Consider the following 26738-nt stretch of genomic DNA (forward strand, 5'->3'; position numbering starts at 1 on the left):
TACCAACAATGTCGGATTACCCTTGGCACACCCAATTGGTCTCTTCCTTCAACGCGTATTGAATCATCCTTTAACCTCTTATGAGTCCTGATGGCCTTTTCTAAGGATTATTGCAGCTCCCACTCTTTGGTAGCAAACTCTTCAGATTTGGAATCCACCTCCTGGAGCTTTCTTGACAATGAGTGTGATAATGCTCAATGGATAATGGTTGTCTGTAACTTTTAAGGTTTGTTGAGGATTAGAGCTAGTCCATACGATGGAGTGAAAAGATATGTTTGGATGGTTTCTCTCTTTATTAGACATTTGCCCCTTTTGTATGATAATCGCTATGTATTTGTAGCTCAGAGGATTGAACTGAGTCCCCCACAATTCAACAACCACCCTAAACATGAGTGGTTGCTTTCTTGATATCTAGGAGGTGCGGTTAAATCCCACGACTTCCTACATGATGTATGTTGACCGTTACACGCTCTACATACGATCACACATCATGGACGAGAAATATGAAGACCTTAAGCGACACATTGAGTCCAAGGACGCTTAAACTAATTCAAAGGCGATTTAGAAAGGTAAAAGGCCAAAAGTGTGTCTCCTGCCTATCTAAATTATTCCACTACAATATGATTATATAATATATAGCAAATTTAAACATTTAATTTTAAACAGTATATTAAATTTGTTATATATTGAATTAGTATATGAAAAACCAATTTGTTAGATTTTGAATATTGGACTTCCAATTCCTTTTAACCTTTAACTCAAGTGTTAATTTCTTGTCAATTAAACTACTCCTAACAATTGATATTATGACAAACTGATATAGTCGCATATTTATTTTGTATATTTTACCCGAGAGGAGTAACTTAAATATAATGTAAAACGTTATTTCTTTTTTAACCAAAATCAAGAAAACTCGTGCCAACTAGAATCGTTTTAAGTGTTTAGAGGCCTTAATAAAGTTAGCCGTAGTTAAAACAAAAAGAAATTTTATTTAATTATGACAATATTTTAGAAAATCATATTTAGATGTTTACTAAAATTTCAAAAAATAAAAATCAGTATTTAATCGTGGTTAATCTACAATATAAGAAAACTAACTGCTCTGGAAAATACCGATTTGTCCCTTGCTTTCCTGTTGTTCCACGTGGATAGCTTACTTGCTATGCTTCCCAATCTATCATATAGCCTAAGCATTTAGCATTCTGTTTTCAAAAATTGTTTCTCTTTCAAATTCAAAAAGATTCCTCACTGATTAATCTGCCTGCCCTCTCTTTCTCGAACTCGTCCTTGCTCTCTTTCTCCATCTCTCTTGCTTACGGCTTCTTCTTCTTCCTTACCCTTTCTTCTTCTTCTTCTTCTTCCTTACCCCTTCTTCTTCCCGTACCTCACATTAAACCTAACTTTTTGCGAGATCAAACCCACTGCTCTAACATCAAAACCACTGCACTTCCACCTAATACTCCTTTGCCATCCAGTTCGATTCCACCGTATGTATTTCGCCACCAACGTTGCTATTTGCCTCAAGGTATGTTCAATGCTGAAGATTTAGTGTTTTAGGGTTTATATGTTTTGTTGATTAGGGGTTTTCTCACGGTGTTGATTTTCTAAACTGTGTTGTTTTAGGCTGAAGATAATAAATCTGATTTTATTACAAGGATTTTGAGTTCTTCGAATCTGAAGACAAAGATCTATTTTTTACCGCTCAATGGTTTTACAGAGTCGGAGATATTGTAAGATTTTGTTGTTTTTTGTGTGAGTGTTTATTTTTAGGATCGTGTTTGATTTTGGAGATTTGAATGTGTTGTAGGTTATTAAGATTCATCCAGAGCTTATTGACAAGAAGATTGTCTTCATATATGGTGTCAAAGATGAAAATCCTCTTCATTGTATTGTGACGTAAGTGAAGATTGCCCTAATTACTCCTGATGTAAGTGTTGTTTAAAACATTTAGTTTCAACCGCTTCGATTACTTTTAATTTTCTTCATCAATTTAGTTTTTTCTACGATTTTAAATGTTACTCTTTTAGAGTTTTGTTTATATATACTATTGAATGTTTGTTCGAATGAAGGGAACTGGAGTAACGCCGGCGACTACTAGCACAATGAAAGTTGGAAAATCCTTTCACTATCCTTTGGAAAAGGAAGAAGCTTGTCTCTTTAAATCATCTGTGATTTCAGCGCCAATGTCAACGCTGAAGATCGTTGGAAGAACATTGTAATTCGATTCAAATTTTCTTTAATTATATGTGGCTATGTTGTTTGATTGATTTTGAAACTAAATTGAAATTTAAATTGAGTTGATTCCTTATGTTAAAAATGTTGTGTTGGAATGTCATGATGAGGTGAAACCTACCGGTGATGAGCAAGCCGATTGTCAGATGAACAATTCAAATACTAAAGAGAAAGAATTCAATTACTATTACCAACATAATTTCTGGTTGCATTGCAGGATCAAACTAAAATGGTATTGAGATATATATTATATGCAGATGAAGAAATAATTCATGCAACAGAAGCCGGTACCAAAACAGTGAGCTTTTAATTATTTCTTTCTGTTTATTATTTTTCTTTTACCATGACCACCATAGTTTATGGTTGTAGGATCAAACTATAATGATAATGGCCATGAGCCATTGCAACTCTGAGGTACAAACTCCAGCCACGAAAATTGTATTGAAAGAAGTGAGTTTTAATCATTTTTATTCTTTTTTGTTTTACCAACATAAGAATTTCCTTGGAACCTACCACTCTTTGTATTTCTTTTTTTAAGTTGAGTGGCTTCAAATGTCTGCAACACGTCAAACCTTGTATGGTCATGGTTTAGCATTTGTTTTGTTTTTCTTCAGTAGTGAAGCCCTTACAATGAATGTTAATTTGCCACCAAATGATAAGAATGTCACATACATAATACTATAACATCTTATTCTTAATTTGTAGGTTGATCTTCGGAGAGGAAGGGAGAGGGCGATGGTGCGTTACGGAGAATGCGGTGAACAAGGACATAACCAACTGTCCTGTTTCAAAACTTCCAGTATATATAAAATATTTTATATTTCTTTTTTTTTTTTTTGCATTAGGGTTTATGGTTATTATTGCAATCTTCACTAATAATTTTTCTATTTTTGTAGATTTTGTCATGGAGATCAGAGAAATAATTGTTACACGTAACATGACGTTGGAACCCGAGAAATCTACAGGCGGTGGAATCTTCATTCCCGCAAAGTTCGGAGGGTCTCAAAGTGATGCTACTACTACTGAACCATCAAGTGTGGGTTAGTTTCCTTTTGCTTTTTTTTTCTGGATTTTATGTTCACCTGTGAATTAGTCCCTGTCTTTGTAATTTTCCTTTCACATTAGGTAACAATGGCCCTTTCACATGCTTCTATTTTAAAGTGGTTGATATGTGGTGGCGAAAAGACGTTTTCGGCCCTGTTCCATTTATTGACTCAATCAACGAATTGGGTTTATACTTAAACTTTCTCCATTTAAATAGTAATAATAATTTATTTAACCATCGTTGTCTGATGTCTGTCTGATGATGTTCAATCCCCAAAATTGGCTTACATTCTATGGATTTACCGACTAGATATATTTTTTATGATTATGTTGTATGACACACTGTACTTGCATTACGGTAAATAATATTTGAAAGATTTCTATATTGAAGGAAGCATGGATTTCTATATTGAAGGATACATGGATTTCTATATTGAAGGAAGCATGAATTTCTAATGCTTAAGTTAGCGACGAGATATGAAGGTTACAAACAGAAGGAATTGGTAATGATATTTTTTATAATGTTGTCATCATGTGTTTGGAAATGAAAAGTTTGTATTGATGTTTATTATGCATGCACAGGATATTGGTTTGGGAAGATGGATTCTGCAACTTTCCAGCATCAGCAGCAGCACCTGAAATAACCTCTTGTGGTGATTGTCCTAACTCATCGTCATTGGTTTACGGGAACTGTGATTTAATTCAGCCTTACAAAGGTCTTCAACCTGAGCTTTTCTTCAAGATGTCACATGAGATCTATAACTATGGAGAAGGGTATGAATCTTAATAACATTCCCCAATTGTTTATTCTTGAAAAAGTTGGAAAATACATAAACAGTTGACTGGTACGTGATAGCCTACTATGTGTATATTTGGTTATGCATCAGTGAAAATTGATTTTGAGTAAATTGATTTTGATTAAAACTGATTTGTGTTGGAACACATTCACTTAAAAGTGTGTCAAACTGATTCTGGAAGTTTTCTTCTTGTCAAACTATAACTCCTCGAACTTCAATGAACTATACCTGCAAGTTCAACCATGCAATATTGATAGGGCCACAGCAGTAACCAACCTCTATATGTAATGACAATGCTTCAATTCCAGCCAGAACATCTATTAAATAACTAGGGATTGTAAAAAGCAGTTTGTAATTTATCTCCACCGGTCTTAAATCAACAAGTCAAGCAAAATAAATTTTGAATCATGTATATATTTACACGGGAAATGCGCCAAAACATTAAAAATTGGACATAGGAACTAAAGCAAATTTTAAATGAAATCAGAATTACTGACAACATATGCTCCTCTTAGCAGGGATTACTTGTGCAGGACCAGGAGTAATAATCTTCTTGCCGGACAAAGATGCCGAGTTGTCATTTCCCTGATTCTCATCAGCAGCCAGGTTCTTCCTATTCCCAATGATAAATATTTGTCAAAATAGTCATAAAGGGTGTCTCAACGTTAATTGCTTCCAGTGCAGAGGTCTCTAAGAAAAATAAACCTTCTTTTTCAGCAAACTCTTTTGCATCCATTGTCGATACTGCACACTGGTCCTCAAGATCACTTTTGTTTCCTATAATGATGACTATGTTCTTGTCTGCATGGTCACGCACTTCTTCTAACCATCTAGGTATGTGATCAAAGCTCGGACGTTTGGTAATGTCAAAAACCAACATTGCCCCAACAGTACCCATGTAGTATGCACTTGTAACTGCTCTATATCAATAGAAAATGCCATTTAAATATATATCAGGAAAATTGAAATCAATATTCAATATACTTGTAATGATATGAGGTTATAGATGAGTCATAGAAAAAATATTAGCAAACTCTAGCTGCAGATTAATAGAACATAGGCCCTAACTCTGAGTAATGATAAAACAACAATGAGGCAAAACTTCCAAGTATTGGAAATATTTATCAATAACTCAATGGCGTGTTTAGATGGCGAATTTTTGTCCTTCTGTCATATTCTTAACAAATAATTGAATATATGTTCTTCGCGTGTGTGTTGTACGTAGTAAGAGACTCACTTGGTAGCAAAAATGGTGATTTGTTCTATTTTGTAGGTGACATGCTGTTGTTTGAAAATAATGAGTGGCTTGGAATTTAAAGAATGGTGCTGCAGAACATGTGTTCAAGAAGAGAAATGAATGTTTATCAGCTTAAGAAACTAAAAGATTCACTTCCCATACTTGATTTGATCAGATTCACATCACAACTTTATATGTTTTCAATATGTGCTTATGTCATACCTCTGCTATTTGAGTTTTGTTTAAGTCATGTTCTATAACCATATCTTGTGACCACTGACCAACATAATTCAAATCATGTTCTGTTAATGGATTTTGTTGTCCCAAGTTTACTATTCCTTTATTATGTTTTTGGATATAAAATTGTATAACTTGATTTCACTATTCTGTTAATGGATGTTGTGCCAAATTTACCATTCCTATTCAACACTAACAACAACAATATAAGTTTCTAGAAGATCGTGAAATATTATGCATCTAGAGTAGTTGTCATCTTTGTTAATCAACACACTAACAACAATATAGGTTTCTAGAAGATCGTGAAATATATATCTAGAGTAGTTGTCTAGAGATAGTTTTGCCTTTTTATTAGATTATGTCAAAACAAAATATATGTTTCTAATTGTAATATTTAATATTTTCATATAGGAAAATATACTGTTTGATTCAAATATTTGTAAATATGGAAAATTATATTTATACTTTAAATATAAATAAAATATTTTTTCTTTTAAAAATAATAATTTTTTTTGGTAAAATAATTTTCTTTATGTTTTGTTCATTCTTATTACATTTTAGAAACATATACGTGTATGTAGCACACCAATACCTACACGAAAATACGGGTGTCTAGGTCAGACTTAGTTTGAATCCCCGAGTTATTACATTTTTTGTAATATTAAAAAAAATTTAAATAATGTGTGAGTCCAAACACGAAAAAAATGTGTTGTATTCTAATTATTTATATTATTAATATTTTAATTTAAAATACAATAATTTTTAAAATAATATTTAAAAAATTAAATTATTATTTATTTATGTAAAACAATTTTGTTTTTGTTTAAGAAATATATCTTTCTTTTAAAAATAATAAGCTTCTTTGATAAGACAATTTTTATTTTTCTTATTTACATTTTTATGTCAAAACATAAATAAAATTTATGTACGGGGAAATATACAGTTGATCCTAATATTTTTATATATGATTTTTTTTTATTTATGATTCAAATATAGATAAAAAATTCTTTAATTTCTTTTAAAAATAATAAACTATTTTTTTTATTTTTTTTATATCTTAAAAAAAATGCGCGTAACACAACAGTACCCGTGCGAACGCACGGGTATCCCACTAGTTTTAAACTATGTAAAGAAATTTGTATTGCAACCGCTCAAAGACTATCCTGAACATAGCACGACATTTTTTTTTATCATCAATAACAAAAGGAACTTTGAAATATAAAGAAAGCATCATATTAGTTGAAAGGTGATTTAATCTGAAGTGTGATGCAGCAACTCTTACATGGACCTACATAATTTTGTCTATCAGATGAAGATGATATAAACCTTTAAAGATTTCAACTTAACCAATCATTTAGTATTTTATTTTTAATTATTAATTTTGATTTGTTAATTTGTGAGTCTCTAACTGTAAGCCATTGAGCATGAATAAAGATGCAGCTAACTGGAACACTTCCCCGTCTATTTCGCTGCCTTTTTCACAACTTTCTTAATTATGTTTTGCTTGTGTCTTTGCTAACTACCCCTCCCTCCAAAACAATGATGCATCAAGCATGTGATTCAGTGGAGGCTTTCACATGCATTATAGCACCATTATCTTACCTCACTTTTCCTTTTTATTAGTATTAGTAATTTCATTATTATGGGACATGAATATGATTTGGGGTTCACATCAATCACGTGATCAAACACAACAATATGGTTTTTTTATTTGACCAATCCGGAGCAATTTTCAAAACTATAGAGTCCATCTTCACATTAAAACTACAATATTACTTACTACCATGCATGGTTAAGATACACACATTGATCTCAACGACATGTGGTTTGCTGGCTTCTATGTAAATGGATGGAATTTATTATTAGGCAACATAGCATAACTAAAACCAATCATGCAATGGAAATGGTTGAGAATGAGGATAACTTGCGTGCACGTAACGGTGATATACTATTACTAGTACTAGCTTCCGAGGCTAGAAAGAAGCTATTGTAGTGATGATATTTTACAAGTTTGCTTACTACTTCTATATCTTTTTAGAGTTTTCTTTGGACTATGTCACTAAATGATTTATCTAACACTTTATTAGTCCAATGAATTAAATCGTGTTTATAATCCAATACCCTCTCTTAAAAATGATTTGTCATTTTATGTAAGTATCTTAACTTGATAAAATCTTCATGTTTGAGTGGTTTCGTGAAGGTGTTAACTATTTGATCTTGAGACTTCACATATTCATCATTCTTTCTTTTTGTAATACTTTCTTATGCAGTGATAATATGTATTAATAAGCTTACTACGATCATGAAAAATATAATTCATTGTAAGAGTTATGACGGGTTTGTTATCCACAAAAATGTGTGTTAGTTCCTCTTATGACATTCCAAGTTTCTTCAAAATATTCTTAAGTTAAGCAGCATGACAAATACATGATGTAGTTGTTACGTATTGTGCTTCACATGTTGAAAGTGCGAAAATTGGTTGCTTCACCAACATCCTAGCAAAAATTATATTTTCATGAAGAACACAAAATCGCTGGTACTCTTCTGATCATCTCTATCTCCACCCTAATCATTGTCACTTTAACGAACTGACTTATAGTTCTTATTTGATGAGAACCATAAGACAACGTAAATTGTACCTGTTAATTCTTTAATTGTATGATTGACAGTAATTTTAGCAAAATAAATTAGACAGCAACAAGTTAAATAAGATGTTTCAACTTGCAGCAAATTTATGTTGAACAAAATGTTCTATCAACTGCAACTGAAGAAACATGTCGAGAAATATGTCCTATGCAAAATCATCTGACATCTTGACTGTGTTTTAAGCTGGGCTTTTGGAATATGTTTTTATTGTTATAAATGCAGAATATTCTGCAATCCAATATGGCGCTCAATTTAAGGATAAAAGATTTTATCATTTTTTAAAGATGTATTCATAGTTTCTAAATAAGGAGATTATTTAGGAAACTAATGATTGAAGACCTATATTCAAGGAGAAGCTTTTGCAGATTTTTAGCAGTCTCCTTTCTGCATTTTGAAGCCCAAATTCAGACCAAATGTGTACTTTAAATATAAGATAACAAACCTAATTGAAGAGTAAAATTTAAGGTGGAATAGGTTAGGGTTTGTGTGTTAATTGTGAGCCTTTCTAATATCATTCTTGATAGAAGAGCACGACTGTTTTTGAGTTGCAAGTTATGTCATTCATTCATAAGCTTTTAAGCATTGAATGTTTGGATGTCACTTAGATATCATTGATACTTTTATCTAAGTGTGTGTTGCTTGGTTCTCAAGCTATTGCTCTTGATCGAAACTTTTAAGTAAGATCAAGTATTATTTTTGATTAAGAGGTTCTTAATCTAGTATCGCTTGTAATTGAAGATTGAGGTAAAGGGTTGTCAATATCAATAACTCAGATTATTATTGTGAGTCATCACTGCGGTGATTGGAAGTGAGAGGAGTTTCTCATATCTAGGAGGTTTCTAGGTAGATGTTGTAAAGAAGATGTTGTTTAGCTTCGAATTGATAATACTAATAATGGATTTCCTTCCTGAATTGGTAGCCCTCAGAGTAAGTATTGTTGTACATTGAACTGAGTTAACAATTATGTGTGTTCAATTACTTTTTAGTATTGTTTTAAATAATGCCTATCCTGCCATTGCATGTTGTTTAGAGATCAATGTCTCAACATCTTTTAGGACATCTGAGATCTGAATACTAGAATTTCGGTACCCTTGACATAGTATAAAATTCTTTTTGCACTCTTGAGATGAGTAATAGTTGGATTCTCCATATGTCGACTAATAAATCTTGTAGTATATAAAATGTCTAGTATTGTGCATGTCAAATACCACAAAATCTCAACTAAACTCTTGAAATTTATAACATCTAACTTTTCTATTTTATCACATTTTGATAACTTAAACCCACACTTCATTGTTGTATTAATTGGGTTGAAGCTATCCATCTTGAATCTTTTAAGCATCTTTTTTATGTATCTTTGATAGGAAATGAGGATTCCTTTTTTCTTCTATTTTATTTTTATGCCAAGAAATATGACATTAGTCCAATATGAGTCATCTCAAGCTCTTTGATCATAACTTTCTTGAAATCTTTAAACATATTTGAATTAATTTCTGTGAAGATAAAAACATCCACATATATGCATACTAACAAGATGTCTTCATTTTTAATCTTGACATACATGTCATGCTTGTGTGGGTGCTTTATGATGTTGTTTGATTTAAAGTAGTTATGAATACGATTACAACACGCTCTTGGTGCTTGATTTAACCCATATAATTCCTTTTTTAACCAAAGAACTCTATCTTCTCAACCTTTCTTCCTATAACCTAAAGATTGTTGGATGTAAACATCTTCCTCTAAAATTCTATTCAAGAATACATACTTCACGTCTATTTGGTGGATTTTCCACTTATGATCTTCAAGCGGACGACTGGAGTAAATACCTCACCATAGTCAATCCTACATTTTTTTAGTGTAGTCTTTTGCAACTATATATACCCTTTGAAGCACGTACACTAAACTAGTGTACCTCTCGATTTTCATAAAAAACCAACGAAATAAGTTTATATTAAAAATACAATATCCAGGAAGGCGCCACTTTTAATGAAATAAAAACATAATCTACAGCTATTGGAATTTGAAGCATGTACATTGATCTAGTTTATCCCTCGACTTTCATAAAAGATTGACAAAATAAATTTATATTTTTTAAGATATAAACATGACGCGTGCATGGATTATACCTCGATTTTTTATATGTGAGGTTTTTTATATGTGAGGTAAAAAATTTGTCATAAAAAGTAGTTTTTTAGTAATGCTTGACTTGTTAAACTTGTTAGATTTGAACATCCAACTATTTTCACGTCATCCCCTTGAGACATTCAAGCCTTTTACTGTTATTGTCAATCTTCAAATCTTTTACCTTGGAAAATTTCGTAGATCATTTCACACACTTCTAGATTTCATCCAAAGCAATAATACCTTCTTTACAATAAATTATGGCTTATTTGACGTGCTCAAAGGATATGGGTAATGAGTTTAACAAGATTAGAGTTTTGTCATCTTCAATCTTCACCTAAATATTCTCCAACTCATCAATGATCTTGTGAAATTCGATTAACGACTTCACCATAGATTTATTCTCTACAATTTAGAATGAGTAGACTTGTTGTTTCAAACACAACATGTGAGCCAAAACTTGGTCATATACAATGATTCAAGCTTTATCCATATTGAAAGCAAAGTTTTCTCCCCGACAACTTCCCTTAGAATTTTATCACTAAGGCACAGACAATGACACATATTTGCCTTATCTAGGGGTGTTCATGAGTGCGGGTCGACCCACTAACCCGCTAACCCAAACCGAACCAACCCATAAATTACCCGAACTCATTCACTTACGGGTATACTCAACCCAACCCGCAACAACTCATTTAATTTTGATTCGGGTATTGGGTTTGAGTTTTGCAACCCGCGGACTCGTTGACCCAATCCATTGATGTGACATTAGTAATTTATTTTCTTATTATTATTTTAAATGGAAATATAAAATTACTATCTCAGTATTAACCATAATTTTTCCAAAAAAAGCTTTATTTTCCACCAATAATACTACTAGATCAATGACTTTACGTAATTCTAAGACTAAATGTCTTGTGGAATTTTATACTATTATCCAGTGTTATGTCATTTTGATGAATATTATTAGGTATTATATGATGTACTTCATCCATTTTGCATGTTAGAAATGAGTATAAATGTATTGAATTCTATTACAATATTTTTAAATTAAAAAAATAATTTTTTAATTTGAAACACAACCCACGAACCCAACTCATAAATGAACGGGTCGGTTCGAGTTGGTTTTGATAATGAAATTGCAGGTTGGGCGTCGAACCTAACCCAATCCAACCCAACCCATGTACACCCCTAGCCTTATCCACCATCTTGGTCTTCTCTTCTTTTATTTGGCGTGCATACATTGATGCTTCACCCTTTAATTCTTCAACATATATATTTCTCTCGAGTTAATATTGCTTGCATCTTCACATTCCATAATTCAAAAATGTTATCTCTTCAAAACTTCTCAACTTACAATTTAGAATCAATGTGCTCACTTGTAAACTTAATCCCTTTTCCTTATGGTCATTGCCACTGGTTGTGAAATTAAAAGGTTCCACCACGTCAAACTACCATTGGAATCTAACAATAAAATCCATCTCTTTGATAGTAAAGACGTGTGAGACAAAGTATAATGGAAACGAAAATAAATGGTCTCAAACAGCAAAATAACCTACAATAAGTGTAAGCAAATTCACAATAAGCAGGAAGATAATAAAGGACGAGAACACAAAGAACTTGATTATCCAATTCGATCAAATTAATATACTCTAGGGAGAGAACAACTCTCTAGTGCTATATACTTCATCAAATAATTGTTACATGAGATTATAAAATAGTTATAAGAAAATAGTCACTTATGTTGCCAAGAATAACTCATATTTTCCACTCAAGTGTTTCTCATTCATTCAAAAGGTTTTCAAACATTTCAAGAAACTCTAAAGAATTTCTAACTTTTGTCTCTCTAACTAGGATTACCACATCTTTCCTTTGACAGAGATACATAATTATAATTTCACAAACTCAATATATCAATATCGGTCCAAAATACGACACATTGACGAATGAATCCAAGAATAAACGATCAACCCACTACCCATGAATCACTTGAATAATTGTCTGAATTAGGTTGACACCAACACGATTTGTCGCCGCCGCCACATTTGACTCGATCGCCAGCTACCATCTATTATATTCGCCTCTGCCGTTCTAGTGCCACCGATAACCACCACATTCACAATTTTATTGTGGTCGATGTCAACAACCCTGCTCGATTGCTACTTTGCGACTCCGAGTCAGACGTTCTCTTTTGATTTCCCAACTACTTTTTTGACTTCGAGTTTTAAATAATTTCAAAATATATTTTCCCTGATTTTAAAGTATACTTATAACTTCTCAAATTATTAAAAACTTTATTTTTCAATAAATGCGAAGTTAGTTTGTTGTATGTGCTTATAATCAATATAAAAAGAAGTCAATGGTGTAAATAAATGTAATAAAAGCAAGCACAGAATTAGCGGTGACAAAGAAAGATCAATATTGTTTTTTCTACTCAACAATTAAGAAAATTTAGAAGGATGAAAAGTGGTTGACAATATAACAAATGATACGAATCACCGTTCTTGTCTCGTGTTATTAAGAGTCACTTTCAGAATTGGTTGTTATTTTGTTTGTTACGAAACAAAATAAAATGCACACAAACCAAACACTCTCATGACTCCAATAATACTCATCTCCTTTCTTTCATCCACAAGAACAAGTTGACCTTAATCCCATAAACATGCCAAAAGAAAAAAAATAATAATAACGAATACTCTTAAAACATTCTGTCCATGTTTTTTTTTCTTTCCAAAATTGACCAAAACATTATTCAGTCGAAACATACAAATGATAAGATGTATTTGGCTTATATTATACTATCATTTCATGTATGTATTTATGAATAGGGATAAAATCTTCACTTTAAAAGCTTCATTTGGTAAAGTTGAATTACACTCTACCACAATTTTTAAAATTATCTCAGAGTCTTGTTTAAAATTTATTGAATACATTTATTTCTGCTATTTTCCACTATTATATACCTAAATATATATTTATAGGTGAGAAAATCTTCATTTTGAAAATAGATTTTATAATCTAAATACATTTGGATAATACGGATTTATTGTAAGAAATTTTTAGACTTCAAATACTTACGTGATTTTATTAGGAATGTCCTGTTTGATATATTCTAACATGTCAAGATTATTTGTGAAAAAAGAGGCGCCTATGAATTTTTTGACGAATCCACTTGAGGAGAGATCGACACTTAAGTCAGCGGATGCTTGGGTGTATGGGTGGGTAGGAGGGACATGCTTGTGTGGATTTGACTGAAGTTTCTCCACAGGTGGGTTTGAGATAGGCAGCTCTTAAAACTGTTTCAAATAAAGTGGTCAAACATGAAAAAACATGTTCCGACAATCAACATACTTTTATACAATTTGTCTTTGACACTCTCAGTTTCCTAACACTAGAAGCAGTTGATCTTTTACATAAAATTCGAAGACTTATAGCAATGTTATATGTCTATGAACGTAATTTTTTAAGATGATTAATTTTCAATGAAAAAAAATAGTAACGCAATTTATTACTCTTTTACCTTTTATTTTTGTGTAAACTACCAATATGCTATTAAAAACTCTTTTTTTTCAATATAATTTGATAAAAATTCTTAAAACATTTGGTGTTGAAAAGTTTGGAAGATTCCAAACTTGTAGTAATAAAAGTTGAAAGAAGCCCACTCGGCAAAGTCTGTTTTATGTAGAGAAGAGATTCTTCCACTACCGCTTTTTCCTTCCTTTTCTTTCCTCCTCTCTCTCTCTCTCTCTCTCTCTGAATTCAGATTTAGTTATGCATTGTTTTCTTCATCAGTGAATAGTGCTATTTCTTTCTCCCAAAACACTATCAGAAGAAGAAATATGGCAAAACTTTTCTGTGTGGTCTTTACAATAGGACTTGTTTACACCAACTATGTTCATGCCATATATCCCTTGAACCAAACTCAACAACTCTCTTTATCGGACTTGGACTTGGAGGAGGAGAAAGCTCATGAACATGACCATGAAGCATTCTATTCATCATCCTATCTTGGAGGAAATGCAAATCTTCTCCTTGTAGGACTCACCCTTATCCATAATGCAGCTGCTAAAGGAGCAGGTACTATACTACTTCTTCCACCTTTCAGTTCTTGTTCATTTCATGTTTCTCTCTTAGACTTTTACCCTTTGCAGTGTGCTTGGATGGAACATTACCAGGTTTCCATTTCCATCCTGGATATGGTTCAGGAGCTAACAGTTGGCTTGTTAATTTAGAGGTATCATAATCACTTTATTATCTTTCTCAAACTGTCTTCACTTGTTGATGAATGAAGCTGTTCTCCTTCTTTGTCAGGGAGGTGGATGGTGTAACAATGTTAGAACATGCGTTTATCGCAAGAAAACACGGCGTGGATCATCGCTATTCATGGAAAAAGAGATACCATTCACAGGAATACTTAGTAATAAACCTGAAGAAAATCCAGGTTTTCATTCAATTCATCTGTTTTATCTGTCATAGGCTTTGCAAGCTTTGATTATGTTATTTACTTATTGTTGTTTATATACTTTTTCAGATTTTTTCAATTGGAATAGAGTAAAGCTTCGTTATTGTGATGGTGGCTCATTCGCTGGAGACGGTGAAGATGAGGTATTTGTGTTCTTCAAATGATAGAAATCGTATTCATATGATAAAATTATGATTTACTATTTAACTCGCATATATGATTTTCTGGTGAGATAGGCTGCACAGCTGCAATTCAGAGGACAGCGTATTTGGGCAGCGGCGATGGAAGATTTGATGACAAAGGGAATGCGTTTAGCTGACCAAGCACTTCTTTCCGGATGTTCTGCGGGCGGCCTAGCTACTATAATTCACTGCGATGAATTTCGAGGCCTTTTTCCGAGGACTACTAAAGTGAAGTGTCTAAGCGATGCAGGGCTGTTTCTTGATTCGTAAGCAACAAACAAACTACATATGCAATTTCTATCATCCTTATTAGAACTTTTGTTAATGTGCTTTGGTTTGAAATTGCAGGATTGATATATCCGGGGAGCGTACCCTCAGGAATATGTACAACGGTGTTGTAGGTATGCAAGGAGCGCGGAAGAATCTACCGCAAATTTGTACTAATCGTCTTGATCCAACCTCGGTAATCGTGATCATATGCCAGTTTTATTTGAAAGAATATGCAGAAAACAGATCTCTCACTATTGCTTGCTATAAACCAGAACTTTTAATGACTGTTTTTTTTACTTCTTTTCAGTGCTTCTTCCCTCAGAATTTGATTGCCAGTGTTAGAACACCACTTTTTCTTCTTAATACGGCTTATGATTCATGGCAGGTGAATTTCCTAAACTTGATCAATTGGTATAGTCTTCTTAACTTGTGATGATAAATAAATCATGTCATATGATGCGTCTGAGTAACACAGACACCAGACATAACACTGACACTAGTCAGAAGTAGTGAACTGATTAAATGTAACAATATGCGTCTGATGTGTCAATGTCGTGTCCGTGCTACCTAGTAGTGACTATTAAGTTATTTTCTAACTGTTCACAGATCCAATCAAGTTTAGCTCCGCCATCAGCCGATCCTCATGGCTATTGGCATGATTGTAGATTAAACCATGCTAAATGCACTAGGCCCCAAATTCAATTTCTTCAAGGTAATTAATCCATGACAAATATACTAATACTATTCATTGCAAATAAATAATATTATTCAGTTGGTTGATACATTTCACTGTCTCTTGAATACAGGATTCAGGAACCACATGTTGAATTCTATTAAAGATTTCTCGAGATCAAACAAGAATGGATTGTTTATCAATTCGTGTTTCGCTCACTGCCAAACCGAGAGACAGGATACATGGTTTTCAGACAATTCTCCGGTTATTGAGAACAAGGTGATCATTGAACCTAAACTCGTAAAACATACACTTACATTAGTTATACTATCAATTTTCGATAATATCTATGTGCATTGACGATATGTAGGTGATTGCTTTAGCGGTTGGAGACTGGTATTTCGACAGGGCGGGTGTTATGGTCATTGATTGTCCTTACCCCTGTGATAATTCATGTCACAATCTGGTTTTTGGTTAAATTAAAGTTCAGACATCATCATCATCAATAGAGGATTATGCTATTCAATTTAAGTTACTAAACAAAAAATGAAAAAATGTTGCTAAAAGTTAACTTCATTGATGAAATTGAAAGTGGTTTTAACTATTTGGAAATGCTGAGAAAAATTCTCTTATAATGTATTCAGTTATAGGATTTGATCTAATATCAAAAGTTAGATTGTTACTATTATTAATAGTATTTCCCTTTTAGCTTGATTGATGTCTATCTATCTAAAGTAACAAATAAATTTTCTTTGGGCTTTTTTGTATTTAGCTTGATTGATGTCTATCTTTCTAAAGTAACAAATACATTTTCTTTGGGCTTTTCTGTATGCAAAGTAGATAGAAAAATAAAATAAAAATCTTTTAAATTTTTTGAAAATGTGTTTTTATAAAATAAAAAATAAAAAATATTTGTTTTCATTTAATTTTTAATCCTAAAAATATTATACTAATTTAAAAATATATATATTTATGTAAAACCTTCTAAAATAGGAGAAAACTTATCGGGTAATTTCGTCCAATTCTATTTTGGGCTTTAAAGGCCAAGTTATAGGCGAGCTGTATAATGGCCAGATAGGTTCACAAGTTATTGGTTGACAAGAGGAAGTAATTATGAGAATTTCTTAATCCAACTTCCAATTATTTTAGGGATTTTTAAGAAGGAGATTTTTGTTAGTTTTTTATGCTGATTTACAAAGGATTTAAAACTCCACCAAATATTATAGTTGTGTAAGGTCTAGAAATGGATTATCAGTGTAGTTGTACATGCAATTTCAGAGCAGAGAATAAAACAGAAATTTTGAAATTAAAGAAATAATTGAAAAAATTGATAAGGCGCAATCGAAAAAGGAGATTGTTGTTTAATTTTTATTTTACTCGGTAAATTTTTTGTTTTATTTTTTTGCAGAAATTTGTATGTTTATTTGAGGGATTTTAAACAGGCCCGGCCCAAGGGCAAGGCAAGTAAGGCCTTCGCCTTGGGCCTCACTTTTTTAGACTAAATTGAAGGCCTCCAAATAATTTTATCATTGAATATATAAAGCAAAGGTGAATGTTTTACGTAATATATATACTAGGTCAGTGGTTAATTAAGATTTTCACCTTTTAAAGGTTGTTGGTTCGATACCTAAGCATATCATATATAATTTGGATGTTAATACCTTATATATATTTTCATTTGGTTATAAAAAAAATTCACTAAGATCTTCTATTGTTTTTACCCGACTAAAAATAAATATTTTGAATGAATAATTTTAAATTAAATTTCTAAAATTGTACTCTCTTTTTTAATATAGTTTTTAAACTATATAAATATAATAAGTAATTATTTTTATTATGTAGTTCATGAAATCCAAAAAAATTATAAGATTTTATTCAAACGATTAAGGTTATACAATATAATATGATATTTTTAATAATAATTAAGAATTAAATTATTAAAATTAATATATTTAAAATATTATGAATTAAGTTTATATTATTTAAAGATTTAATTGAAGAAAATAATAAATTAATTCAAACTATTAAGATGATAAAAAATAACATGATGTATTTTTTTAATATATTGATTAAATTAATAAAAGTAAAAATATTTAAAAGATTATAAATTAATTTTTTATTATTTAAAGATTTAATTGAAGAAAATAATAATTTAAAATTTTCATTAATAGTTTTTATAAAAAAAATAAAAAATTAATTTTGCCTTAAGCGTCCTAATTCATTGGGCTGGCCCTAGTTTTAAAAACTTTAATAAACAACTTCCCTTACCTTATTTAGTATGATTTTTATTGTGAAGAATGACATGCAAATTAGCAATTTACACCATATCAAAGAGCTTGTCTGAAAGTTTTAGAGCATAATTTTTTTTTTTTGAAAAGTATAATGCTTCTGAAAGTGTTTTTTTTTTATGTTTATTTATATAGAGTTCTAAAACACCATTAAAAATCTTTCATATTTAGCATTTTTTTTTTTAGGTTAACTTTTTAACAATTTCCTGGAGGATTGTCTTAGTACGATGTAAGTTGCTTCATGAAGGACGTTTTTGATAGTCAATTATTTTTATGTTCTAAATTTTTGAAAGTATCCTTCTCATGCGTAAATGGCTAACTTGCAAATTATTCTTCGTTATATTAAAAATATTAAATAACGTCAGTTGTCTAGTGAATTTTAAAATTGTGTTAAATAAAATCAAAAATGCTTTTAAATGAATCTTTTTTAAAAACGGTCAAAATTAAAAATATGAGAATCTCTAATATTCGTGAGAGACGTATTGAAAATTTTCTAATAATTATTGTAAAGACATAAACTCTAAACCTTAATACCTTAAATGTAAGTGAAGGGGGGATTGTAGTTAATATGCTTTAAAGATTTTGATTTTAACTTGTGAAGATGATGATTAGAATCATCGTATAAAAGTTCAGATTCAATTACATTCTTCTTATGATTCAAGTCAATCTTTGGGGTGATTCGAATCATGTATGTCTATCTACAATATAAGAAAATACTATGTTATGTCAAATACCATTTTGTCCCTCTGCTCCCATATGAGGCCATGCGGATGGCTTCTCCATCCAACTTTAATTTGTTGTTTCTGGTTTTCTTTTTCATATGATTTTCATTCCATTGCTTCCAATGCACAATTAAATTTATTAAACTACTATTAAATTTTTTGTTGGGAAGACATCAAATAGTACTGTCTACTTTTTTTTTCATTTCACATTTTTTCATGTCTTTCTCCCATGATTTCTCTGCTGCTCTATTCTCTCTCATCATTTGCTCACCTTCTTCAACTGAAATCTCTCTCTCTCTCTCTCTCTCTCTCTCTCTCTCTCTCCTCTCTCTCTCTCTCTCTCTCTCCTCTCTCTCTCTCTCCTCTCTCTCTCTCTCTCTCTCTCTCTCTCTCTCTCCTCTCTCTCTCTCTCTCTCTCTCTCTCTCTCTCTCTCTCTCTCTCTCTCTCCTCTTCTCTCTCTCTCTCTCTCTCTTCTTTTCTTTCTCATCACCACTTCTTCTCTTCTTTTTTCTGCTATCTCTTTTTCATCTTTAACTTTTTTTTGCTGATTTGTTATATTGTGTTTTGTGTTTTGCAGATTTATTAAAAATTTGTTATCTTCATCAAGAAAAAAAAATAAAGAACAAAAATAGGTAAAAATAAAGAACTCCAATAGTTATTCTTATTTGTATAGATTTGTCTTCACCATTTTATTTTTATTTTATGTTTTCTTTATCCTTACTTTGATTTCAACATTAACAAATTGGTCTTCGGCGTCAATTGAAAAATGGGTTGTTTTGCTTCTTCTTCTCTTCTTCGATCTGCTTCGATTACATTTTCTTTTTGTTGCTTTTTTTTTTATGGTTAATAAACTTATGACTTTTGTATTTTGATTCTATAGTGACTATTTTTTAAATCATTTACAGGCAATTCAGGTCAAGAGTAATATATTAAGATTTTCTAATTTTGTATGAAGATACACTTTTGGGTTTTCGATTCGATTTTAAGTGAGGAATATGGATATCTGTTTGTGGGTTATGGTTTCATTTCACTGGAGGAAGTAGAAAAAAGAAAATATGAGTTATTGATGTGGTAAGAAGCTCAACCTTTTATGTTAATAATATTTTTATCAAATTTGTTTTCACTATTGTTCTATTGTTATTTCATTCCCAGATCTAAATCATTTATGTTTTTCAATTTGTTGGTTTTAAGAAATTTGTTGAGATTCAACTTTATTAGAAGAGAAGATCTTCTAGAGCTGCTATCAGAACTTACCTGTTAAAAATATTAGAACAAATCAATATATTAATGTAGAATAATTATCTATGCATTTATTTTAGCTTAATTATAATAATATTTTTTCCAATATCTCTATCTCACGAAGCATAACCCACGAATATATCACGGACAATATTTTTAGCTTATTTATTTTAACTTATTAAATTAAATATATTGTTTGAATGTACTGCAATTTTCCTCGGTACTCTCACCATTCTCTTTGTACTCTACCTCCCACTTAAATTTCTTCTAATGTACAAGCAAAGTTCAAACAATCAAATTCTATCCTAATAAATACTATTCATTTTTTATATTACAACATTAAATATTATTTTTCAATCCAAAAATATAGTATCTCTTTTTGCCATCTTCTACTATTGTAGTATCTCTCCGAATCAATTTTCCAAAGGTACAATTTAGATAATGATATTGCCGCATTGCTTAAAAATATTTGTTTTCGTTTCTAGCATTACTTTTCATAATTTATATAATTAACAAATATATAAATTTTGTGTATAATTTTCTTTTTTTTCTTCTCTGGCATATAAATTCTATAAATATGATTTTTTAATAGTTATTTCTTTTTTTACTGTATTTTAATTATTTGTTAATGTATGATTTTATTTACAAATAACTAATTATCTTTTAATTTTATTTTTTGATTCAACTTTAACATTGTGTATTTGGTTCAAATTCAACGATTCAGATTTAATCAAGAATAGTGAGAAACTTCAGGTTCTAATTTTTTTCATTATTTTATTATGTCTCCTAAATTACCTCCTAAGCTTAGAAATTTGATTCGGAATATGAGAAACGTAAGAAAAAAAAGACTTTATGAACTAACTCAATCTCAAGCAGGAATTCTCGATAAATTTCTTATAAAAGAAGCCAAAGTTTTCAGGGGGACCACTTTTACTATTAGAACACGGCATCCAAATTATTTGAGACGGCCCTGTTAAATGTTACACATTAAGTTTATTAAAATAAAACATGAATAACATTATAATTAATTAAATACTAATTAATTGTGAAATTGGATGACAGGAAGTGTAAGGTGGCGTGTTAGGAAATAGGGGCAGATTTTTTGTCCTTTGCAGGCTTGCAGCAGTTTCATCACGTACTATGTCACCTATATGATACTCTTTTGCATTTTCCCAATATCTACTTTTTTTAATAAGGTTATATTAAAAAAGGAAACAGTACACATAAGTGACGGGGAATTATACCAAAACCCACTCAATAGTTAACAAACCTAAAGAAAGGCAAACCAAGCCTATTCCTTACAAAATCTGCCCTCAAAAATAACAGAATGGAAGTAAAAAAGAGTAGTACAGTCAAAGTTAGGCCTAAATTAGCAAGGGCATCTGCAGAGCTATCCCCTTCTCTAAAAATATGAGAAACAACAAAATTTCTCCGAGAGACTAAAAAATACAGTTAAGCCATCTATTTCGAACCACCCAAGGCACACAGAGGCTTGAAAGCTTTAACTACCATCGTGGAGTATGTTTTCAACCAAACATTATGCCAATTCTTCTCATGAGCGAACTCAATTGCTTACATAGCACCCGATAGTTCAACAATGAGAGAATTCGATACCCCTAAAAAGGAAGAAAAAGCCCCCAAAAAATAGTCGCCATTGTCCCTACCAATCCCCCCACAGGCGGAAAGTCCCGACGGGGAGGTGGAGGCACCATCGCAATTCAAATTAACCCAATCCCTCGGAGGGGGGCTGCCAAAAAACCTTGAAAATGTTAGGAGCTCTCGGATGCCTTATAATAACCTTAAATTTCTTGAGGATCTCAAAGTCATGAATGCGAAGATGAGGACCTACAACAACTGCGTTATCGGCAATACAGACAGCAGCCATAATCAAAGAAATTGAAGAAGATATGGGAGTAACATAACCATTATATCTATACTTGTTCTAGCCATCCAAATGGAATTGAAAATGAAAATAATAGCAACAGCAGATATCACCTTGGAGTGAGCAACACCGGCTTTGCGAAAAATATTCCAAATATCATACCAATCATGAATAAGAGAAGCAATGTTGAGCATTTGCATAATCCAACACCAAAGCGTCGAAGCATAACGACATTCAAAAAACAAATGAGATTCTGTTTCTTCCTCCGAACATCAAAGATCACATCTAGAGGGGAGAGAAAAACTTCTTCATTTCCATTGATCATCCAAAGCCAACTTATGATGCAATAACCTCCAAACCATAAAGGACTTAGACGGAGGAACCGACTTAGACCAGATCCACCTCCACCACTCCTTTCGAGTATCTTTAAGACGTTTAAAGTCATAAGAAATCTTAAGGGATAAGTTGCCATTAATGGAGAGGTTCTCATGGCCCCTAAGGTTGCTAGGAACAAGGTTGATGCCAAGGGCAAGAATCCAGCAAGTTCATCATCAAATGTACCAGAAACTGCATCTTTAGTTTCTCCTAACTGTTTGAAAGAATTTGAAGAGAATCATCAAATTAGATAATTAGGTTAGTTATATAGCAGCATGTATACAAGCCTGCAACTACTGAGACGCTTAACATTCCTGATATTGTGTCTCTTATGGAGCATCAACAAATAAATCACTTCATAAAGCTGTCTGACGACTACAATGAACACCTTATTTGCGTGTTCTATTCCGGACTACATAAGAGACATGGCTCCACTTTCAATTTTAAAATAGGTAACACCGATTATGCCTTCACTGATGCTCTATGGAACTCTTTGTTTGGAATCATAATTGTTAATAATGAACCATTGGTGACTGATACAAATGCTCATGAAGACTTCTGTTAGAATATTGTTCATATGAATGAGTTACTAAAGGCTCCTCAATCAGATGATTGTTTTAAAGTCATAACAAAATCGAAGTACAATTATTAATTTTGAATACGTTTAACTAGGGCTAAAAATAAGTCGAGTCAAACTCGCCTCAACTTGGCTTGACTCGTTAAGAATTGGTTCAACTCAAATCTTTGTTCGAGTTCGACACATACGCTTTTTAAGTTCAAGCTTGACTCGTTATAAGTTCACAAACAACTTATTCAACTCATTAGGTTCATCTCGTTAGGTTCAACTTGTTTACTTCACGGACTTAAAAGTCATTTTTATAAAAATCTATTTTTTTTATATATTTGACATTTTAAATTAATATTTTTAATAGAAAATATAGAAATAAAATAAAAGTTATAAAGTTGGAATTTTTCCTAGAAGATATTTAGAAGATGCTTTTTTTAAATTAAAAAAAATTTAAAAGATATATTTGATTTTCTTAAAATTAAAGATATTTAGAAGATATTTTTTAAATTAAAAAAAATATATATTAATTTTAAATTATTTTCTTAAAAACATAATTTGATGTTAATTTTATTTGTTTAATTATTTTTAGTTAACGAATTTAATTTTTCGCTCAGGTTCAATTCATTTGATTAATGGACCTAATTTAACGACTTAAATGTTAAATTGAATTTTAAACTATTTTTCGAGTTGATTTCGTTCATTGTTAACCCTATTTTAACTAAATTATTATTTTAAAATCTATATTTTACTATTTAAACCACCAAGTTGCGGGGGAGAGATTAGTACTAGTACTTTTCTTAATCTTTTAAAAAATATCAAAAGGTCACTTATATCATTGTGTCTAATTAAGGAAGGACCCGTCCATTTCATACTCATTTTTTATTTTCAATTTGGCTTCATAATTCTTGTCCTTATGTTAAATTAAATAAATTTTATTTTAAACAAACTTTTTTGTGGCGTTTATGCACTGAATTAGTCGGTGGCATGCCATGATTATTATTTTATTTTATTTTCTTGGGAGCTTTTTGTCCTACATAATAGCATCAAATTAATCAATCATCATTCAGCTTATGGGAATTAAAAAATTCAATTATACAGCTTTTGATTGCATACAAAACATTACAAGCTTAAAAAAATACTATTATTTTCTTATCTATGGCAATTTACTGGAAAGGGAATTCAGCTCAAATGTGTCCAAAAAGTGAAAACAATCTTTATCGCAAGAGAAAATGATACACACACATTAAAGAAAAATTGTACTACCTTATGACGTTTTGATACACAGAAAATAACATTACTGGATTCTCAAATTTCAAAAGGATCATGTGATAAGCAAGTATTTGAAAACTACCCCTAATTTCAACTTCAACTAGTGTCGGTTTCTTGAAATAGAACTTAAAAAAATCACTTTTGTTGAAAGAAAACGTTTTAAAAACTCAACTCATATTCACTTTTTCTTATATTTTCTCAAGCGAATTACATCACCATTTGAACAATTTTTAAAATATCAGTACGAAACTCGTACACCTTTAACACGATATTGATATTTACGTTGATAATAACACCAATAATAATTTCAAAAAATATTTAAATTAAATATAATTATAAATGTCTGTGTTTTGTCTAATATATACGTAGTTAGAACGTGTTAGACATTTTTTTCTAATAGATACGTAGTTAGAACGTGTTCAAGTTATAACCAATAATTAAACTGTAATTAAAATTAAGAGAGATGTGTAAAGAGAGTAAAAAGAATGGAAAATCTAGAACAAGTCTTATTTGTTTAATGAACAAAATGAAAAATTGAAAGAAGCTTTAATTTAACAAATCATAAATATTACTATACTGTAACATAATGCTGATTTCTGAGATTTTTTTTCATCTATCAGACTCATTTACAATAACACTAGAAAAAAAAAAACTTAAAGTAAAATAAATTAAAAAAAAAGAAGAAAAATTTACAGCACACACCTGTGGTCAGAAGTAACGACATGTTTCTGACCAAAGTTCACGTTGAAAATGTCGGCATCGATCTCTCTTTTGAAATAAACTAAAGTGTTTGTCCAAAAGCGAGTGAGAATCTCTGAAAATCTTTGTTGTTGTTGCTATATATATCTGAATTATGAATGAATCCCATTTCTTGTTTAATCTCATCATCGCTGTAGATTGCTGTACTATGATGCTGTTGAATTGTGTTGTTGTTGTCGTTGTTGCTGTTGCTGTTGTTGTTTCCGAGAAAAAATGGAGTAGTGTTTAGATATTCAGACCATTTAATGTCTTCTAATACTTGATTATGATCTTGAATTTGATCGAAGTTATTGTTGTTGTTGTTGTTGTTGCTACTAATGCTTCCATTGCTGCTTTTGCTTCCGTTGTTGTTGTTGTTGAATTCCCAGTTTTGAATTGATTGGAACATGGTTAAAGAATTGAGTTCTGACATGGAAGTTGAACCGGCACTAGTACTTGGTATGAAACAAAGTGATGAATTGTTGTTGGAATTTGGTGATAGAGCTATGTTGTTGATTCCATAGTTGGGTTGTTGAAAAGAGAGATATGATGATGATGATCCTAATCCAACCATATTTTCAGAAGATATGAAACATGAAGAGTTGTTGATTTTTGAATTACTTGAAGAATTCCTTTCAACTGGATAATTAGTGTTATTATTATCCATAGGAATTGAGTTCACTTCATTGGATCCAAAAGAGCTTTTCTGAATCTGATTATTGCTTTTCTCCGCCTCAACTTGCTTCTCCTTCTCCTTGTCATTGTTTTCAACAGATTCCGAAATCGTTTGGTGTGTGTTTGGATCAATTCCTTTTTGTCTTAGCTTCTTCTTCAAATTTGAATTCCATAGATTCTTTATCTCATTATCAGTTCTACCTGGTAATTGAGCCGCAATCTGCGACCACCTGATAACCATATATATACAATTCAGTTCAATTCAGCCCTTATCGTTTCGATTCGTTAAAAATAAAAATACGGCTATATAGCCTGTATACATACCTGTTGCCAAGAAGTGCATGAAGTTCAATTATAGAATTTTCTTCTTCTATTGAGAATGCCCCTCTCTTCAAATCTGGTCTAAGGTAATTTATCCATCTCAATCTACAACTCTTACCACATCTCTGCAAACCTGACATTATTAATAACAAAGTTAGAAATTAAAACTGATTCTTAAAATATGAAACTATATAAAATTAAGATATAGTGTAGTAGTACCAGCTAGTTTTGGAACAGAACTCCAACATCCATGACCATGTTTGGTGATATAATTCAAAAGCTTTTCATCTTCTTCTGGTGACCAAAGACCTTTACGAAGCTTCTGCTTGTAGCAACAAGAGTGTCTTCCCATGTGCACTTTCTTCAATTAACCTCTTTCAAATGTTTTTTTTAAGATTTATGTGTCAGAACTTTGGTACTATATACTCTTATGAATTATTATAGGGAAAGGTTATATAGAAGTTAATAAAATAAATTGACAAGTTTGATAGAGAATGAAATAAATAGAAGGAGCTTTAAGCCTATAGAGAGAGGAAGAAAAAGTTGTGATTGGACATTATGATTTTGAATTTATATATGACTTTCTAAATTCACGAGACATTCCACATAATACTAGTACTTTGGAATGGGTCCTACCTAACAAGGTGACACATTATTTTTAACGGTTGTGATTTATTTCTTGAGTTAATCGGATGGATGAGATGGGATCAAACATTATCACATGGGTTTGACTTATACGTGAATGTCCCACTGGCAAAG

At 31.3% G+C, this 26738-nt stretch overlaps 3 protein-coding genes and 1 pseudogene across 6 annotated transcripts; 2 read left to right on the plus strand and 2 right to left on the minus strand.

Annotated features, from left to right (window-relative positions):
* Positions 1–1102: 1102 nt before the first annotated feature.
* On the plus strand, positions 1103–3661 carry LOC131610498 (uncharacterized). 4 transcript variants are annotated; one of them, XM_058882460.1, is made up of 9 exons: positions 1103–1525; positions 1624–1730; positions 1808–1896; positions 2070–2215; positions 2450–2519; positions 2602–2682; positions 2938–3031; positions 3129–3272; positions 3358–3661. In XM_058882460.1, the coding sequence occupies exons 5-9, from the start codon at positions 2505–2507 to the stop codon at positions 3534–3536; spliced, it is 513 nt and encodes a 170-aa protein (XP_058738443.1). In that variant the 5' UTR covers positions 1103–1525; positions 1624–1730; positions 1808–1896; positions 2070–2215; positions 2450–2504; the 3' UTR covers positions 3537–3661. The 4 variants fall into 4 exon arrangements, with proteins under 4 accessions (XP_058738443.1, XP_058738444.1, XP_058738445.1 ...); XM_058882459.1 differs by having other exon boundaries at positions 1104–1525; positions 1808–1927; XM_058882461.1 differs by lacking the exon at positions 1624–1730 and having other exon boundaries at positions 1808–1927.
* An 824-nt stretch (positions 3662–4485) lies between these two features.
* LOC131610499 (ras-related protein Rab11A-like) lies at positions 4486–5457 on the minus strand (annotated as a pseudogene).
* An 8543-nt stretch (positions 5458–14000) lies between these two features.
* On the plus strand, positions 14001–16583 carry LOC131612760 (pectin acetylesterase 12-like). The gene is made up of 10 exons (XM_058884509.1): positions 14001–14391; positions 14466–14548; positions 14626–14755; positions 14846–14919; positions 15013–15224; positions 15307–15421; positions 15536–15613; positions 15835–15940; positions 16035–16180; positions 16272–16583. The coding sequence occupies exons 1-10, from the start codon at positions 14154–14156 to the stop codon at positions 16377–16379; spliced, it is 1290 nt and encodes a 429-aa protein (XP_058740492.1). The 5' UTR covers positions 14001–14153; the 3' UTR covers positions 16380–16583.
* An 8205-nt stretch (positions 16584–24788) lies between these two features.
* On the minus strand, positions 24789–26523 carry LOC131612761 (transcription factor MYB61-like). Its single transcript, XM_058884511.1, has 3 exons — positions 26199–26523; positions 25983–26112; positions 24789–25888 (listed from the first exon to the last, which is right to left on the minus strand). The coding sequence occupies exons 1-3, from the start codon at positions 26329–26331 to the stop codon at positions 25027–25029; spliced, it is 1125 nt and encodes a 374-aa protein (XP_058740494.1). The 5' UTR covers positions 26332–26523; the 3' UTR covers positions 24789–25026.
* Between the last annotated feature and the right edge of the window lie 215 nt (positions 26524–26738).

This window comes from Vicia villosa, linkage group LG6 (assembly GCF_029867415.1).
Source record: "Vicia villosa cultivar HV-30 ecotype Madison, WI linkage group LG6, Vvil1.0, whole genome shotgun sequence".
Lineage (NCBI taxonomy): Eukaryota > Viridiplantae > Streptophyta > Magnoliopsida > Fabales > Fabaceae > Vicia > Vicia villosa.